At 36.8% G+C, this 16,137-nt stretch overlaps 2 protein-coding genes across 8 annotated transcripts; one reads left to right on the plus strand and one right to left on the minus strand.

The window, feature by feature from the left end:
* Nucleotides 1-1,899: 1,899 nt before the first annotated feature.
* irf4b (interferon regulatory factor 4b) lies at nt 1,900-8,460 on the minus strand. Of its 3 annotated transcripts, none has more exons than XM_084092020.1 (9): nt 8,423-8,460; nt 8,009-8,208; nt 6,562-6,748; nt 6,272-6,357; nt 6,081-6,183; nt 5,883-5,990; nt 4,694-5,026; nt 3,384-3,496; nt 1,900-3,264 (listed from the first exon to the last, which is right to left on the minus strand). In XM_084092020.1, the coding sequence occupies exons 2-9, from the start codon at nt 8,204-8,206 to the stop codon at nt 3,097-3,099; spliced, it is 1,296 nt and encodes a 431-aa protein (XP_083948146.1). In that variant the 5' UTR covers nt 8,207-8,208; nt 8,423-8,460; the 3' UTR covers nt 1,900-3,096. The 3 variants fall into 3 exon arrangements, with proteins under 3 accessions (XP_083948146.1, XP_083948145.1, XP_083948147.1); XM_084092019.1 differs by having other exon boundaries at nt 8,360-8,456; XM_084092021.1 differs by lacking the exon at nt 8,423-8,460 and adding an exon at nt 8,345-8,374.
* Nucleotides 8,461-13,918: 5,458 nt separating this feature from the next.
* Nucleotides 13,919-16,077, plus strand: LOC311068382 (adenosine 5'-monophosphoramidase HINT3). Of its 5 annotated transcripts, XM_084090799.1 has the most exons (7): nt 13,919-13,962; nt 14,076-14,229; nt 14,387-14,564; nt 14,967-15,084; nt 15,365-15,434; nt 15,522-15,642; nt 15,732-16,077. In XM_084090799.1, exons 3-7 carry the CDS (start codon nt 14,442-14,444, stop codon nt 15,825-15,827), a joined length of 528 nt encoding a protein of 175 aa, XP_083946925.1. In that variant the 5' UTR covers nt 13,919-13,962; nt 14,076-14,229; nt 14,387-14,441; the 3' UTR covers nt 15,828-16,077. The 5 variants fall into 5 exon arrangements, with proteins under 5 accessions (XP_083946925.1, XP_083946926.1, XP_083946924.1 ...); XM_084090800.1 differs by having other exon boundaries at nt 13,921-14,233; XM_084090798.1 differs by having other exon boundaries at nt 13,921-14,229.
* Nucleotides 16,078-16,137: the final 60 nt, after the last annotated feature.

Genomic DNA, 16,137 nt, shown 5'->3' on the forward strand with positions numbered 1-16,137 from the left:
AATTTGGGACCTCCATTCTCCAATCCAAAACCAATTGACCAGATTTAGTCATTTTAACAAAATCCTCCCTGGTCCATCTGGCCATTTTCACTAAAACCCACAAAATAAGATCTAATAATATAGCTAATACTTGCCACAGGGTGATTTATTGAATTATAGGCTAGGAATAATCAGTGCAAGATTGGTATGACCACTTGGCCAAGAATGACGTCCACACAATTCGATATGTTTTATTGCATCACAAAAAATTATAGAATAGAAACGTGGAAGGCATACTTTAGTTTTTTCACTTCACGACGTTGAAGAATTCATGAAAAGAATTATGATATTGTGAATGAGCATATTATGGGCACTTTAAAATCTCTCGCAGGCTGCCAACATGGCGTCAAGAAAACTCCACAACGATCTGGATATTTGTTTTTACCGTTGTCTCATTGTAACTCGTTCTATTATTTGTGTAAACCTGAAAAGGTGCTGCGAAGTGACGCGAACCAATTTTTTCTTTTCTTGTTTGTTGATTTCTATTCTTCTAAATTTAGATTTGCTTAACACCCACTCATTTAAAGAAAGCAGTTTGACAAACTAGTATCAAAGCTGTGTGCGGCACCAGGTGAAAGAGTGGGTGTATTGATCTCAGGCTGTGCAGCTTAAGGGAAGTTTTTAATGATTGCACCTTTCCACTCTGTAGGCAGCGGAAAATAATCCAAAACATGTTTATGAGCTATTGTAGAGCCGTGAAGCCATAAACAGTGGAAAACTCAAAGAAATTTTGTTGGTGTAAAAGTTTTCTCAGGATGTCCCATACATCCCAAAGCTAACAGTCTCATCCTATAGCATAGTTTAAGACTTTTTCATCTGAATATTCACTTCTCAAAAGAAATAGGCTGAGCAGAATTATACATAACATTGTTTATTAGCTTTAAGGGTAAAACAACAACAACAACAACAACAACAACAACAAACTTGAGAAGGAAGAATAAATAATACTTCTGTCAGTCTGCCTCTTCCTCTGTGATGTCATCAAGCCGAGACTGCCCGCACCATCCTGTCTCCAAACCACAAACACCATCCTGTGTGTGTGCTGTCATACACACCCTGTGTCTATATTCTCTGCAGATAACATATTACTTCTGTTCAACGTAAACGAGGGCTTGAAGTCCCCCAGATCCTCACATGTTCATGGGGATTCCAGTGTTTGTAGTGGGGGCTGAAAGTAATACCCTCCAGCCGTTTATAGAGATGCAGTCAGCCCACCACACCAGCGATGGAGAGACTCACTTGTGTCTGTTCCTGTAGAAGCATAAGTTATCCTCAAAGCATGATTAGTGGAAAGAGAGTAAAACATTGCTATAATTTTGAAATACCACTACCGTTCAAAAGTCTGGAGTCTCTTATACTTATCAAGGCTGCTTTTATCTTATCAAAATACAGTTAATATTGTAAAATATTGTTGTTTTCTATGTAAATCATTTTCAAATGTGATTTATCCCTGTGATTTTTAGCATCATCACTCCAGTCTTCAGTGTCACATGATCCTTCAGAAATCATTCTAATATGCTGATTTGCTTCTCAAGAAACATTTACTATTATTGTCAATGTTGAAAACAGTTCTGCCGCTTAATATTTTGTGAAAACCGTGATACGTTTTCAGGATTCTTTGATAAATAATGTTCAGAAGGACACCATTTATTTGAAATAGAAATCTTATAAATGTTTTTACTTTTGCTCAATTTAATGCATCCTTGCTGAATAAAAGTATTCATTTCTTTCACAAATAATGTACTTACCTGACGTTCTGTACGGACTTTTGAACTATAGTGTGTTAAAGCATTTTTAAAAAAAATTGTTTTGGCTGCCCATGTTTAATTTTCACCCCATTTCAGGAATGAGTGCACACAGTCAGTTTTTCACCTTTTTTTTTTTATTAAAACCAAAGTTGGGATGAATTTTGAGGCATTCTGGACACCTCAATGACATAGAAGCAAAAGTAGTGGAATAAAAAGTATAGCATTTTGTCAGAATTTATTTAAAAAAAACTGCCGTTTGAAAACTGAAAGGTTTTCATACTTTTTTTTTTCTTTTTTTTCTAAATGCATAGCCTATATACATCCAAATACTAATTCTTTGGCTTTTACTATCTAACTGCAATACATCACACCTCAAACAAATGTAGCAATAAACAATCAGTCACAGCTAATATTCACACTTTACATTCTTTTCTGTCATGTCGGCAACAACCCACATATTTGACAGTAAACCGACATGATACAATCATTTATCCTTGTGAGTTGTACACAGATTTGTGTCTTTCTCAGTATTAAACATGACACAACAGTCTGCGTCTGATGCTGTCTGTTAGCACTATAGATCGTTCTGGTGGGATTCTGCTCAGTTCTAGAGTCCTGAAGCTCCAGATGCACCGTAGAATTCCAACATTTGCTTTTAACACTTTAGCTTACAAAACTTGTGGGCTTTTTACAATAAGCCAAGGATTAACAGTCCTAGGTTATATTCTTCCATGTTTCACACTGTTCAACCTTCATCCTGGGTTAGTAATTAGTCCTGGGTTGTCAAGTTTCGAGATTTTACGCTACATATTTAAACCCTGGGTTAAAATTCTTGTTTGCATATTGATTGGACAAGTATGGCACTTGGTGAGCCTGCAAGCTATTTTACCGTAATAACTTCTTGTCCATTATCTGTTGATAAGCAGAACGTCTTAACCGTGGGTTAAAAATGGCGCTAACCTCCTTTCAAAATTACAAGTCTGAAAATAGCTTAACGGGATAGTTCATTAAAAAATGAAAATTCTGTCATTATTCACTCATGCCATTGTAAACGTGTATGACTTTCTTCTGTAGAACATGAAAGCAGATAATTTGTGAAATGTTTTCTTATCCATACAGTGGAAGTCAATGGGCTCCAATGTTGTCCAATCTTCTTATGTTTTTGGAACAACATGAGAGTGAATAAATTATGGCAGAATCTTTATTTTTGGGCGAACTATCCCAGTAATCCAGGATTTCAACTTTCTTTAACCCAGGGTTAAACAAGACTTTAATCCAGGGTTAAGCACAGAGTGACAAGCCTCCAGGGTCAGTTTTGAGAGCCGTTGTTATGGTGATGCGTAATGACTCTGTGGTAATCTTGGGTCGGGGAGATGGCGTGTTCAGGAGGAAGGTGTGAAAGCTCATGGCTGCGGATGTAGTTCATGCTGCCCGGGTGACTGAGGTAGAGAAGCTGGCGAGCAAACAGTGGCTCAACCTGTGACACAAAAGCAAATTAAGCAAATTACTACATTAATCATTATGTTTTGTTCATAACTGTTCATCAGTGTTAAAAAGAACCAAGGAAATGTCATATTTTAAAGGTTAAAGACGAACCTGCACTGTGAAAGTCCGTCTTGGCCTTTGCGCATCAGTACTCTCTTCATCAAAGAATAGCAGCACTTGGGAACATGGCGCAGGACGAGCGTGCAGGGCGTAACTCTGCAACTCTACAGGAGATACGGAGGAGGAGACAGTTTATTCACAGCCAATGGCAAGTGAGATCAATAAATACATCGGCAAATGGTTGAAGAGGGAGATAATGGAGATCTACACTACCATTCAAACGATTGAGAAAAAATATAAATAAAAAAATATTGAGAAATATTTTCTATTTGAATATATTTTAAAATGTGATTTATTCCTGTGATGGAAAGGCTGATTTTTCAGCAGCATTACTCCAGTCTTCAGTGTCACATGATCCTTCAGAAATCATTCTAATATGATGATTTGCTATCTCAAGACACATTTCTTATTATTATCAGTCTTGAAAACAATTTAATATTTTTGGGAAAACCATTTTTATAGATTGTTTGATAAATAGAAAATTAAAAAGAACAGAATTGATTTGAAATACAAATCTTTTGTAACATTATAAGAGTCGCTTTTGATCAATTTAATGCACCCTTGCTGAAAAAAAGTATTCATTTCTTAAATTAAAAAAATCTAACTGACCCCAAACTTTTGAATAGGGTTGTATACACACACGAACACCCTGAATGTTTTTGTAAACGTCTGCATGAAATGTGACAGAATTTTCCGATGACTGGTTGAAATTCGTAAACTATTATCTTGAATCTTATATATTTGGCTGCATCCTTGTTACAGTGTGTTAGTTTGTAAATGGCAGGTTTTTCAAGCCATTGGGTAAAGCATATGATCTCATCTCTTTCTGTAATACAAATTTTCATCTCATTCTCTATTTTCTTTCCGTACTGTGAGCTTTAGGTCAAATGTGGCACATGTGATTCCTGTGGTATTTGAACTCATGTACTCATCATATGCTGGAAAGTTCTGTGAGAATCACAACAATCGGTGAATCTGTTACAGAAAGTGGGTGCGAGTGAGTTGTAACTCATAGATGACTGACTGTCACTAAATATCAACCCACAGATAATGTGACGCACTGTTTACTGTAAAAGCTTTGATGTGTATGTTTACTGTAAAATGTGTGTATGATGATGTATACAAGCAGTGAATTAATTAACGGACAGATATATAAAGGTTTACAATAAATGGTTCTCAGTTTTGCTGAGAAAGATGAGTGATAAAGTAACCGGTTTTTAACATCATCAGATAATTTGTTTGTCATAATCTTAATGTAATTTATCTGAAATGCCCACATGAATACATTACCATGCACTAACCTGTTATGAACAGATGAGTGTCCAGCAGTTTGCAGTTCTGCTCTCTCTCCAGCTTGTTGGGCTTGTCAGTCGGTGGAGCGTGAGCTCCCTCCCAGTACACCCTGCAGGGGCAGCGGCGGCGGGCGTAGAGCCCGTCAGGAGCCATCCAGAGTATAACACCACGCTCCAGAGATGCCCTTTCAGCGTGAGGGAGTTCAACCAGTTCTGGAGCCCCAGGTGAAGCGAAGGCCTGTCCCTCTCTGCTGGGGCCCAGCTGACAGCCCTCTGGACTATTCACTGTTACCTCTCGCACCAGGGCATCCCGGTAAAACACCATCACATTTAAGCGGTAATCTAATCGAGAAGATCAAATAAAAGAAACTTTAATATGGTCTATAAAAAATATATATATATCATAATTGGAGCCGTTGATGGCAAGACAACTAGGAAAAAATATAATGCAAACCTGAACAGTACCATATCAGCTAGCTATCAGCCAATATTAGAGTTTTTTTAACATTTAGATTACTTGTCAGCATCTAATTCTCAACTGAAGGTAATCTTTAAAAACACAAAGTCAGCATGAAATGAAAATTCACCCCATCTATTTTCCATATGCATGTTATTGATCTTGTTGTGAAGAATTGATCCATGCATATCTTTCTTTCTTCTTTTTTTTACCTCGTTACTTAAATTAAAATGTCATCATAATCATAACTCAATCTTCTCTCTGGTGACAGTATGCCAGACTTCTCCAATCATTTAGTTCACTTAAATTAAACCCTTTCTTACAACTGACTGCAAGCATTCATTCAGATCTGCCTCCATTCAGCCAACAACTGATGGATAAAAAGTAAAAAAAAAAAATGTTTTCAATAATCTGTTTCACTCAGATGTGCGTCACAATACAGTAGGAAATATCTGTTCTGTAACATCATGACTTTAAATGTGATCTTTCTCAAATCTACATCATCATTTTGTGATGCTTAAATTATGCTGTTGATGATGTAATCACATGAAAATAATTACAGACTTTTAGTCAGAATTTTTAATACTGTTCCACTTTTCTTTGTCAAACCGATCTCCGAAATCATCTAGATGATCATCTCGATACAAATCGGTATCAATACTTGAAGAGCAATCAATCCATTCCTATTAAGCCTGTCAAAGTCTCTGTGTGTTTATGATTGTGTTTGAGCGTGTACAGTACCTGAGAGGGCCAGAGCCTCAGCGGATCTCATGCTGGTGTCCAGGGTGAAGGGTGACGGCTGTGAATCAGATGCATTGCAACTGAAGAAGGAGCCACTGAACTGGTACCCTGCGCACACAGAAATACCCCATTGCAATTGCTTGCTACATGAACTTTCTTGTATACTTTCTCTTTCAAGAACACACAGTAAGACAGTACCAGGGTCCCAGCGTGGAGTGTAGGGGCTCTGGCTGTAAGGGATCTCAGACAGGGTGGGGTAATCCCTCCATCCTCTCTCCGCTGGAGAAATGTAGTTGCACACCTGTAATGACAAGCGCATACAGTGATCTGAAGGGCAAAGATCTGAACACACAAGCCAAAGTACAACTAAGATGATGTTTGATTCTAACCTGAGAAGGTGCTGGTGCATAAGGCGGGTGTATTGGATAACTAGGTGAGCTTGAATTGGACTGTGAATCATCAGTAGATCTGGAACCTGCAACATTTAAATATTGTATATTTTCATTGTTTTCATCAGATATCTAAAGAAATATTTATAAAATAATCAGCGGCAAACGGCTGTTCTAATCTGTTTGATGTCCTTCATTTACATTATGAAGAAATATGAGAGCACTGAATATGGACTACACAAGCTTTTGTGCTCATTTAGAATGCCTTTGATGTTTTTCTTCTCCCTTGCCTTTTTTGGATCCTTCCGGAATAATCCTATACACTTTATAGGGGTCCGATATGTCAAGTTGACTGCGCTCCACAATTTCCTCAAAGTCATTGCTCTTGTTAAGAGCACACCGAAGACGTGTTTTCCAAGTTGGTGGGTCAGGTTTGTCAATCCCCTCCCGGTACTTGCCTTTGAATAGTGCCCAAGCCTGCAGGAAAACAGATACAAGGATGTTAATAAAAATGAGAAATATTCCAAGTAATCTGGTATAAAATACATGTGGTAAGTTCCTAGGAATGTGTTTTTTTTGCATATGCTAAAAATGTAAAAAGTACTTTCCCTCCATCTTGAAAAAAACAATTTTATTATTTTTTCTTTTCGTTTATTACTTATAATATTATTGATTTTTTTTTTGTAATCTTGAATTTTTGAATCCTGAATATCAAACATTTTGACCTGAAGGAAAAAAAAACTGCCATTCTCATAAAAAAGAGCAAGATATTTGATTTTGCAAACACTACTTATGTAAACACCGCACTACTTCACCCTCTGGTGCTCATTTTTGACCAAAAGGTGTTTTTATTTTTTACTTCATCGGAATGGTATGAAACTTGGTAAAGGTTTTGGCACTTGCTATGTGAAGACAAAAAAATCACGGACATGATTCAAAAAGGTTAAATGGTCCTGAAAAAAACAGTCACACTTGTGCTCCAATGGGAGACAAATTTCATCTAATGAAATATGTTGGTACTGCGGCCTAACACAATCTTACTGAAAGCTCGTTTTTTGAGATATCAACCTCAAATTTGGAACACAACTTTTTTTTATGGCTTTCATTTTCTTGCAGTTTTAGAGTAAAACGTGTTTTTGAAAATACAGATTGCATATAAAAAATTTAAATTGTATTTTTGTGCATTTTTCATAACAATAAATGTAAAATTCTGTTTTTAAGTTCACTTTTTTAAACTTTTTTCACTTCAGCAATCATTTTCCAAGTGTCGTATTTAAAAAGAGATCAAACTTAAGCCTTTGCTTTAAAGCATTCAAGATTTACGACAGTTCAAGTTGGAAATTCAATTTTCAGGTCTATGCTAAAAACGTGAATAAATGGAGTATAACTACTGCGTAAATTTAACGTAGTACCATAAAACCCTAAAAATACAAAACATTAAATAAAAAACTAGAAAAAATTAAGAAAAATTTGGTAATTTTTGGTCACCATGCGAAGAGCATCAGTGAGATGTTTTTACTGTCTCCGGACACCATGGACACTTTTTAACTTTAAGGCCCACAAAAATATGGAAAAATTTGGATTGGAAATTGGAAACATGCGTTGTCTAAGAATTGTATTTTAATGTATTTTATAACTGTTTGCAACACGAGTAGGCTAAGATCCCATGGGAGAAATAATGCATTACTGTTACTCACGTTTCTCATCCCCTCCACGTTCAATCTGCCTGTAGCCTACCTTAAAGAGCGCCGCATCCTCATCCCTGTTGTAGTCCTGCTTCCCCGCGTGCTTCCACGGAATCCGAAAGATGCTCTTCTCATCATTCTCCCACACGAGTCCAGGGTATTTTCCGGTGTCCACCTGCTCGATCAGCCACTGACGCAACTTTCCGTTACCGGAGCTCCCCGTCATCGCGCGCTCTTCATCCGAACACATATCTGAGAAGAAAAACGTATTTCATTCAAATCTTTTCGTTACCAAATTAAATCGAAATGGTTAAAACAAGTACATAAATAAATAACTAACTAAAAACGCAAGTAAGTCTGAATTGAAAACGAGATAGGCTATGCCTACTGCAGAAAGTAGTACCTAGCCTACAGAAGCGCGTGGTGCCCTCTTTCAGAGCTTTCGAGTTTTGAAATGTGTCAGTACCGTAGTTCAGCTTTCGACCGCGGCTTTTCTTCAATCGTTTGCATTGACAGGGGCGGAGCGTTCGCCACATACACACACACACACAGTCACAGGATTCCACGCACCTGCTGCACGCGTGAGATACACGACGGACGTCCCGTAAGCGCGCGGGGGCTGCTCATGGTATTAAACCCACGCTCACCAAAGCGGGACTTTTGGCGTTTAATAAAAGAAATTTGATTTCTTTTAATTCGATGACGTTGAAATGTCAGCTGTGTTTATATATAGGCCTATCATTTTGTGCATTTGTTTGTCCAAATCTTTGTCTGGATTCCAAGTGGGCACATGCGAGATTAGCCAACTATACAGAAATTTGCGGGCTCGTTGAATAACACAGAATAATCAACAGATTAAAAAACTTTCTGAAAATATTAATAAATCGTAGGCGTACTGATTTGTTTATGGTGAATTCAAGTGACGTGAATGTGTTCCAGATGGCTCAGCCTCTAATACCATTTCACACCACCTATATATTGTCTTTCTTTTAAATATATAAACGTAGCCTACTTTCTTAAGATTTACGATTTAAAAATATCACTATTGCGTGTCAAACATTTTATGACAATCACAAACTAACCATCTAGGCCTATCGCTACATTATAAACTATCACGATTTATGTGGCTTGTCATATTACAGGCTAGCTAGAATATCAGCTGTGTAATTTGTTTGGAAAAGTTTTTTCCCCGTCACCAGAAAGCTCCAAACTGTGAAAGTATTTCACTAGTGGTGTCTCAGTGGCATTCTCATAAGGCTGTAGCCAGCAGAGGGCAGTACTGGACCATTCTCAGCAATCTATAACAAATATCGCAATAAAATAAATGTTGCTCATCCTACAAAAGTCATTTTCTTCCAGTAGTAGTGGGCGACTATGGTTTGATGGGATAACTCGTTCATAGTTCACGATAATGCTATCATAAAATTGTAAAATATCAAGGCAAGGCAAGGCCAGTTTATAGCACATTTCATACACAATGACAATTCAAAGTGCTTTACATAGAAGAAATTAAAATAATAAAAAGAAATAAGAATAATTAAAACAGTTTAGAAAATAAAATACAGTACAGTACAAACAGTCGGACGAACAGCGGCACAGTGCTCATTCAGTAAATGCATAGCTAAACAGATGTGTTTTGAGTCTGGATCTGAATGTGACTACTGTAGGAGCACATCTGATCTCTTCTGGAAGCTGGTTCCAGCTGCGGCTGGCATAATAGCTAAAAGCAGATTCGCCATGCTTAGAGTGAACCCTTGGTATTTCTAGCTGATATGATCCTAATGATCTAAGTGATCTGTTGGGTCAGTGAGTATATCTGCAATGTATTGAGGTCCTAGGCCATTGAGTGATTTATATACCAGTAATAATACTTTAAAATCAATCCTAAATTTAACTGGGAGCCAGTGTAAACACCTGAGGACTGGTGTGATATGTTCATATTTTCTGGTTCTGCTCAGAATCCTGGTGGCAGTGTTCTGTATGAGCTGCAACTGTCTTATGGTCTTTTTGGGAAGGCCAGTGAGGAGTCCATTACAATAATCCACCCTGCTGGTGATGAAAGCATGAACAAGTTTCTCTAAGTCTTGTCTGGAAACAAAGCATCTAATTCTTGCAATATTTTTCAGATGAAAGTATGCTGATTTAGTTATTGCTTTGACATGACTACTGAAACTAAGGTCTGACTCTAGTGTCACACCAAGATTCCTGACTTGATTTTTAGTTGTTTGACCCCTTGAGTGAATGTATGCGTTCACCTTGAGAACTTCATCTTTGTTTCCAAACGCAATGACTTCAGTTTTGTCTTTGTGTAGCTGAAGAAAGTTTTGGCACATTCAACTGTTGACCTCATCAAATGCATTGGCACAGGGAGTCAATGGGGCTGTAATCGTTAGTGGATCTGTGTGTCGTCTGCATAGCTGTGGTAAGCAATTTGGTTCTTTCTCATTATTTGGCTCATTGGGAGCATATACAGGTTGAACAGGAGTGGCGCAAGAATTGAGCCTTGAGGGACTCCGCATGTCATGGATGTCCACTCAGACTTATGGTCTCCTATACTCACATAATAACCTCTCCCTCCTAAATATGACCTGGACCATTTTAGGACTATCCCAGAAAGCCTGACCCAGTTTTCCAGCCTGTCAAGAAGTATGTTGTGATCAACAGTGTCAAATGCAGCACTGAGGTCGAGTACCAGCACTGAAAATTTGCCTGAATCAGTATTTAAGCGAATATCGTTAATTATCTTTATGAGCGCTGTCTCTGTGCTGTGATGCGGTCGGAAACCAGATTGAAAATCGTCAAAGTATCCATTCGAGATTTGGAAAACTCCCAGAGAGAAGTGAGGCATTTACCACTTCTAGAAGATCTGCTTCTAAACCGTTTAACACACTTTTGAAAAAAGATGTGGGAAGTGTGTCAAGAGCGCAGGTTGATGTTTTAAGGTGCTGTACGGTTTCTTCCTAAATTTTCCCATCAATTTCTTTGAAATCAGACATAGTAACTACTTTCTCAGGTGGTCTGATCTGTCTGACCCCAGCGCAACTCAAGGATGTGCTGATCACCTTTCTGATATTATTGATTTTCTCAGAGAAGAAAGAAGCAAACTCACTGCACTTGCTGTCTGAGAGCATTTCACTGGGAATCTGGCTTGGGGGGTTTGTCAGTCTCTCTACAGTAGCAAAAAGAGTGCGTGTGTTGTTTAAATTGCAGTTTATAATATTTGAGAAGAAAGTCTGTCTAGCTTTGCCTAGTTCCATATTGAAAGCATGAAGGCTGTCTTTGTAGATGTTATAATGGACTACAAGTTTTGTCTTCCGCCACATGCGCTCTGCTTTTCTGCCTTGTCTTTTCATATTTTGCACTGCTGTTGAGTTTCTCCAAGGTGCTTTTTGTCTGCCACTCTTCTTCCTGACTTTCACAGAAGCAATATCATCAATTACACTTTTAACTTTTGAGTTAAAAGAATCAAGGAGGAAATCGACAGAGTCAGCAGATATGCTTGGTGTTAAGGATATAGCCTTCATAAATAGTACACTAGTGTTCTCATTTAAGCATCTCTTCTTGACAGACACAGATCTAGCTTCAATGGCAGGAGAGATCAATATATCAAAGAAAATACAGAAATGATCAGACAGTGCTACATCCTTAATAACAATCGATGAAATGTTTAGACCCTTACTGATAAGTAAATCTAGAGTGTGTCCACGATTGTGTGTGGGTCCATGTACATGCTGAGTCAGATCAAATGTTTTTAAAACAGTTTTGATTTCTTTTGCCATATTGGTTTCTGCATTATCTATGCGAATGTTAAAATCTCCAGCAATGGCAAAACAGTCAAACTCTGAGGTAATTGTTGATAACAGTTCTATAAAGTCCTCAGCAATGGCTGGAGAGTATTTTGGAGGCCTAATAATGATGAGTAAAATGCGTGGAGCACCTTTTAACACAATACCCAGATATTCGAAAGACGGGTAATTCCCAAATGATGTTTGCTGTACGGCTATTGAAGGCCTTAGACTTTCTATCTTGTAATAGAACAGCACTAGAGAAAGATACTGGCACACTGGGTTCCCGCTTGTTCTGTAAACATTTGAGAAAGTTACTGTTATCATAGCGGGGACCCAACACATATCACTGAGAGCTGGTATCAGTTGTTTTTGGTTCACCTCAAACAGATGGAGGAGGGTGTGGGCCCTGGCGTTGAATATATCAGATATTAATGTTTGCCCTCTTACCCCATTTTCATTGAGTCTATTAAGATTATTATTTTTTAATGGATCAAACATGTCGAGGTGAGGAAATTTGTAACCTTTCTTTGCCTAAAATAAAATAAAAAATAATAATAATAGTAAATTAAAAATTAAAATGAAAAAAAATGAAACACCAGCAATTATTAATTATTTTTATTATTTGAGATAGTCATTCTTTTTAAAATAGCTAGGCATATGAATGTTATTTTAGGCCTAGCTAAAAGCGTCAGAAACGGTTCAATTCTGATATAAGATATGTAAGCCTGTGATACATTACATGGCAGACATAAGTTATGGGGGAAAAAGGTCTAGCCTTATGGTTTTGCTTCATCTTGCAGGATATGGGGTTTATAAATTAAAAAATATATAGGCTATATAAATTGATACATTTCTTGAGTCATTTGAAATTCACATTAAAACTTGGAAACGTTTTACCATTATTCATTGTTTGGCGGCTGCTGGTCTTTCAAAGAGGGGAAGCTAATTTTTGGCCTACATCATAAAAATTGTCCATTTATTTATACGTAAATTCTGCTCTATGTTCCTTTTCAAGAAAATGCTCTGTGACCCTGTCGTACAACTAGGCGTCTTTTCCAGTGACTTGACCAGTGTCCTCTCAATGGCCAGCGGAGTTAGGTATAATTGTATAAATGTAATAATATAATAAAGGTATAAATAATAATATAATAAAGTATAATAATAATATTATTTAATATATATATATATATATATATATATATATATATATATATATATATATATATATTAATTATTACTAATAATAATATTAAAAAATATATAATAAGTAATAATATAATAATAAAGATATAAATCTATAATTGTGTGAAATGTATTATGAAAATTGGCTAGCAATTTCGACAAGTATACATACAATTTTATTGTATGAAATCGCTGTCAATCAAAAGGAGATGCAGCCTTTCGACAGACCCTCCAATCATCACGCAGAAGCCCGGAGTCCAGGCCAGCCCACTCCTCCATTCACTCCCAGAGACGCCGAGCGTCCGTGGGCGGGACATAATCGCAGCATTTATCCAATGACCGTCTAGTTTCGAAGCACTGAAAAAAACTGTTCAGCCCCATAGAAGTCAATGGACGCTGGGCTTCAACAGGGGCTGCTGTTTTGATATTTAGATATCAAACTATGTCACTGTGACGCTACGGGAATGACTGAGAAGGAAATCGAGTCAGCCGACCTGCTATATGTAACTGATTCTGAACAAACTCGTCTTTGAGATGAACTTGTTCTAACGCATTTTTAGTCAATAAAGTGTTAATACAATAGTACATATTTTACCATTAATTTTTGACATTATAGGACATTATTGCAGTCTTAAAGAAATCCCCTTCTGCTACGTTTCAAAAGACTTTAAGATTTTATTGTTTTGCCCTAGTCCCAGACCCAAACTTTCAAACAATGGGTATCCATTATAGTAAATTCTGAATTATTACACGTTTAAACTATATATGAAATAACCGTATTTACTGGGCGAAATTACTTTTTGCCTATAATAAAGCCGTAGCAAAATATCAAGGTAAAGGCTATCACTTTTATTGTGTATGCATACGTGATACGTACACGTAAACGTATGTTTTAAACTTGAGTTTGAGTTAAAGTCATCCTGGCCCAAAGTGCCTATAGTTGAGAAAACAATTCATCACAACTGAAACTCAAAACCGAAAGCCCCGACCCTATGACGTAATGTAAATAAAATGGCAGCGGCCTCAACAATGAAAGGTATACACGCTTCCGTTTGCTTTGGCATATTATTACAACCACATTCACCTGTTGCGCTCTCTTTGTTATACAGTAAAGTTGATTAATTAACGTGGAGTTTAATTATTTATTAGTATCATCAACAGCAAAGACGAACACGGCTTTATTATGGGAATTGTCATAGAAAAGAATAATTTCCGAGGACAAGAACAGCGCTGATTACCAGACTATCCGAGTTGTCATCTTGTAGCGTTACCTACTGACACGTCCTGACCGCAGCACAATTTTGTAAGTAAGTTAGGCAAATCTGGTGTTTGTGATGTCCGCCATATCATGATATGATATGGCGAACTCTTGACGCTAACGTTACGCAATTCCCAAGATTACTGTGACTATGTGATGAATGAGATGAGCTTATGTAATTACGTTAATTTACACGCTAAAGGAAGAACAAGGAAGAAGAATGCGAGTTTCATTTGTCCCGGAAACTCCCAGCCAGAATGGCTGAAATAAAGTGTCCCTGTGAAAATGAGCAAGATTCTTCGGACGACGGGTTGGATGAAACTTGTATTTTCTGTAGGATCGCAAACGGCGACGAACCATACACTGAGATACTGGCGGAAGTAAGTTGATCTTTGTCGTAGGAAATAGATAACCAAGATTGGTTCCGTGACCGATTGAATGAATGTTTCGAAAATCTGATACGTGAAGGTGTAGACAAATTGTTCTTTACTTTTTTACTTAGTAATTATTTACTTTTATATTTACGTTATTTAATAGTTTTTCCATTGATTGAATAGGGTCCAAAAGTTTGTAAAAGTCTGTACATATAGGCTACACAATAGTGTAAAAAAATTTAATTTACTTTTATCAAGTGTATTTACTTTTATTTAGGTTTTCCCTCTGTTTTCAGGAACATAAATATAGCCTACAATGTTTTTTTTAATTTTATAATACAATTACATAATAAGTATAATGTACTTTAAATGTCAAGGAATAAAACATGAAATGTGATTCTTTGACAGAATGAGGAAATAGTTTGTTTCAAGGACATTGACCCAGGTGCACCTCATCACTACCTGGTTATACCAAAGCAACATATCCATAGCTGTTTGTCACTCCAAGCAGATGATATAGGTCTAGGTAAGATTATGTCATTTTTGAAGTTGCATTTGACTTAAGTGAGTAAAGCTGTTTTGCGAATGGCTTCTGTATTTCTAGTCTCAACAGTAACAGTAACAGACAGATAAATGAAGAATTGATCCCAGGTTTATAATTAGCATATTATTATCATACAGGCTATATATATATATATTCATTATCATGATTGTATTAAGAGATGATAGTAAACATTTATTTTTAATAAAATAAACCATTAACACAGTAGGTTTTTCAATAATCTAAATGTGATCGTCTTGGGCAGTTAGGAGGATGGCAGATATGGGAAGAGATGTGCTGAAAGCCAGGGATGTCAAAGATTTAGAAGACATCAGGTATATATTCTACAACACTACTATTACATTAATCGAGTGTTTATTTGGATGAAGCCGTTATTAAATGAGAACATGATTGTATTTTAGTCTAGGTTTCCATGTGCCTCCATTTATCACCGTCCCCCACCTGCACTTGCATGTTCTTGCACCTTTCAGTCAAATATTTAGATGGTCAGAGGAAAAGTATACGAGCTTCTGGTACCTCACTGTGAGTAAACTAATATACTTCTGGCATTTCTTATGATCACTCTTGGTTGCATAAGAGTTCTCATTGTTTCTCTGTGTTATGTCTTATAGGAGGAGAAGTTGCTTCACAAACTGACGAAGAAAAAAAAGTTGGATGATCGGAAAATTATATGTAATAAATGCATGCAGCCATGTGAAACTATGTGAGCTTTATGACAGAAGAAACTTGAAATCACAAGCCACTTTAGTCAAGATCAGTGGTCATTGTTTATTTCATTGTTTGGTTTCAGCCTCAAAAGCCAGCTTGTCACTTTTTTTTTATTTATATGTTTTTTAACACTTAAGTATTTTAAAAACTGAAATGGATGCACTAGAACAGTCAAATACTATTTATAAAGCGTTATATAAGTGTAATCTAATCAATAATCATTTGTTATTAAACGGATGAAAATGTTAATTTTGTGTAGTTGATTGTTAAATATTCTGTTGTGAAAGATTTATACATTGAGCCATAAAC

The sequence above is a fragment of the Abramis brama genome, assembly GCF_963993115.1.
Source record: "Abramis brama genome assembly, chromosome: 18".
NCBI lineage: Eukaryota > Metazoa > Chordata > Actinopteri > Cypriniformes > Leuciscidae > Abramis > Abramis brama.

Coding starts and splice junctions, on each gene's coding strand:
- irf4b (XM_084092020.1), bottom strand. CDS start 8,206: ATGTGTTCGGATGAAGAGCGCGCGATGACGGGGAGCTCCGGTAACGGA. Junction 6,749..8,008: donor AGGATGCGGCGCTCTTTAAG/GTAGGCTACAGG, acceptor GTTTTCCTGCAG/GCTTGGGCACTATTCAAAGG. Junction 5,991..6,080: donor CACTCCACGCTGGGACCCTG/GTACTGTCTTAC, acceptor CTGTGTGCGCAG/GGTACCAGTTCAGTGGCTCC.
- LOC311068382 (XM_084090799.1), top strand. CDS start 14,442: ATGGCTGAAATAAAGTGTCCCTGTGAAAATGAGCAAGATTCTTCGGAC. Junction 15,435..15,521: donor AAAGATTTAGAAGACATCAG/GTATATATTCTA, acceptor ATTGTATTTTAG/TCTAGGTTTCCATGTGCCTC. Junction 15,643..15,731: donor CGAGCTTCTGGTACCTCACT/GTGAGTAAACTA, acceptor TATGTCTTATAG/GAGGAGAAGTTGCTTCACAA.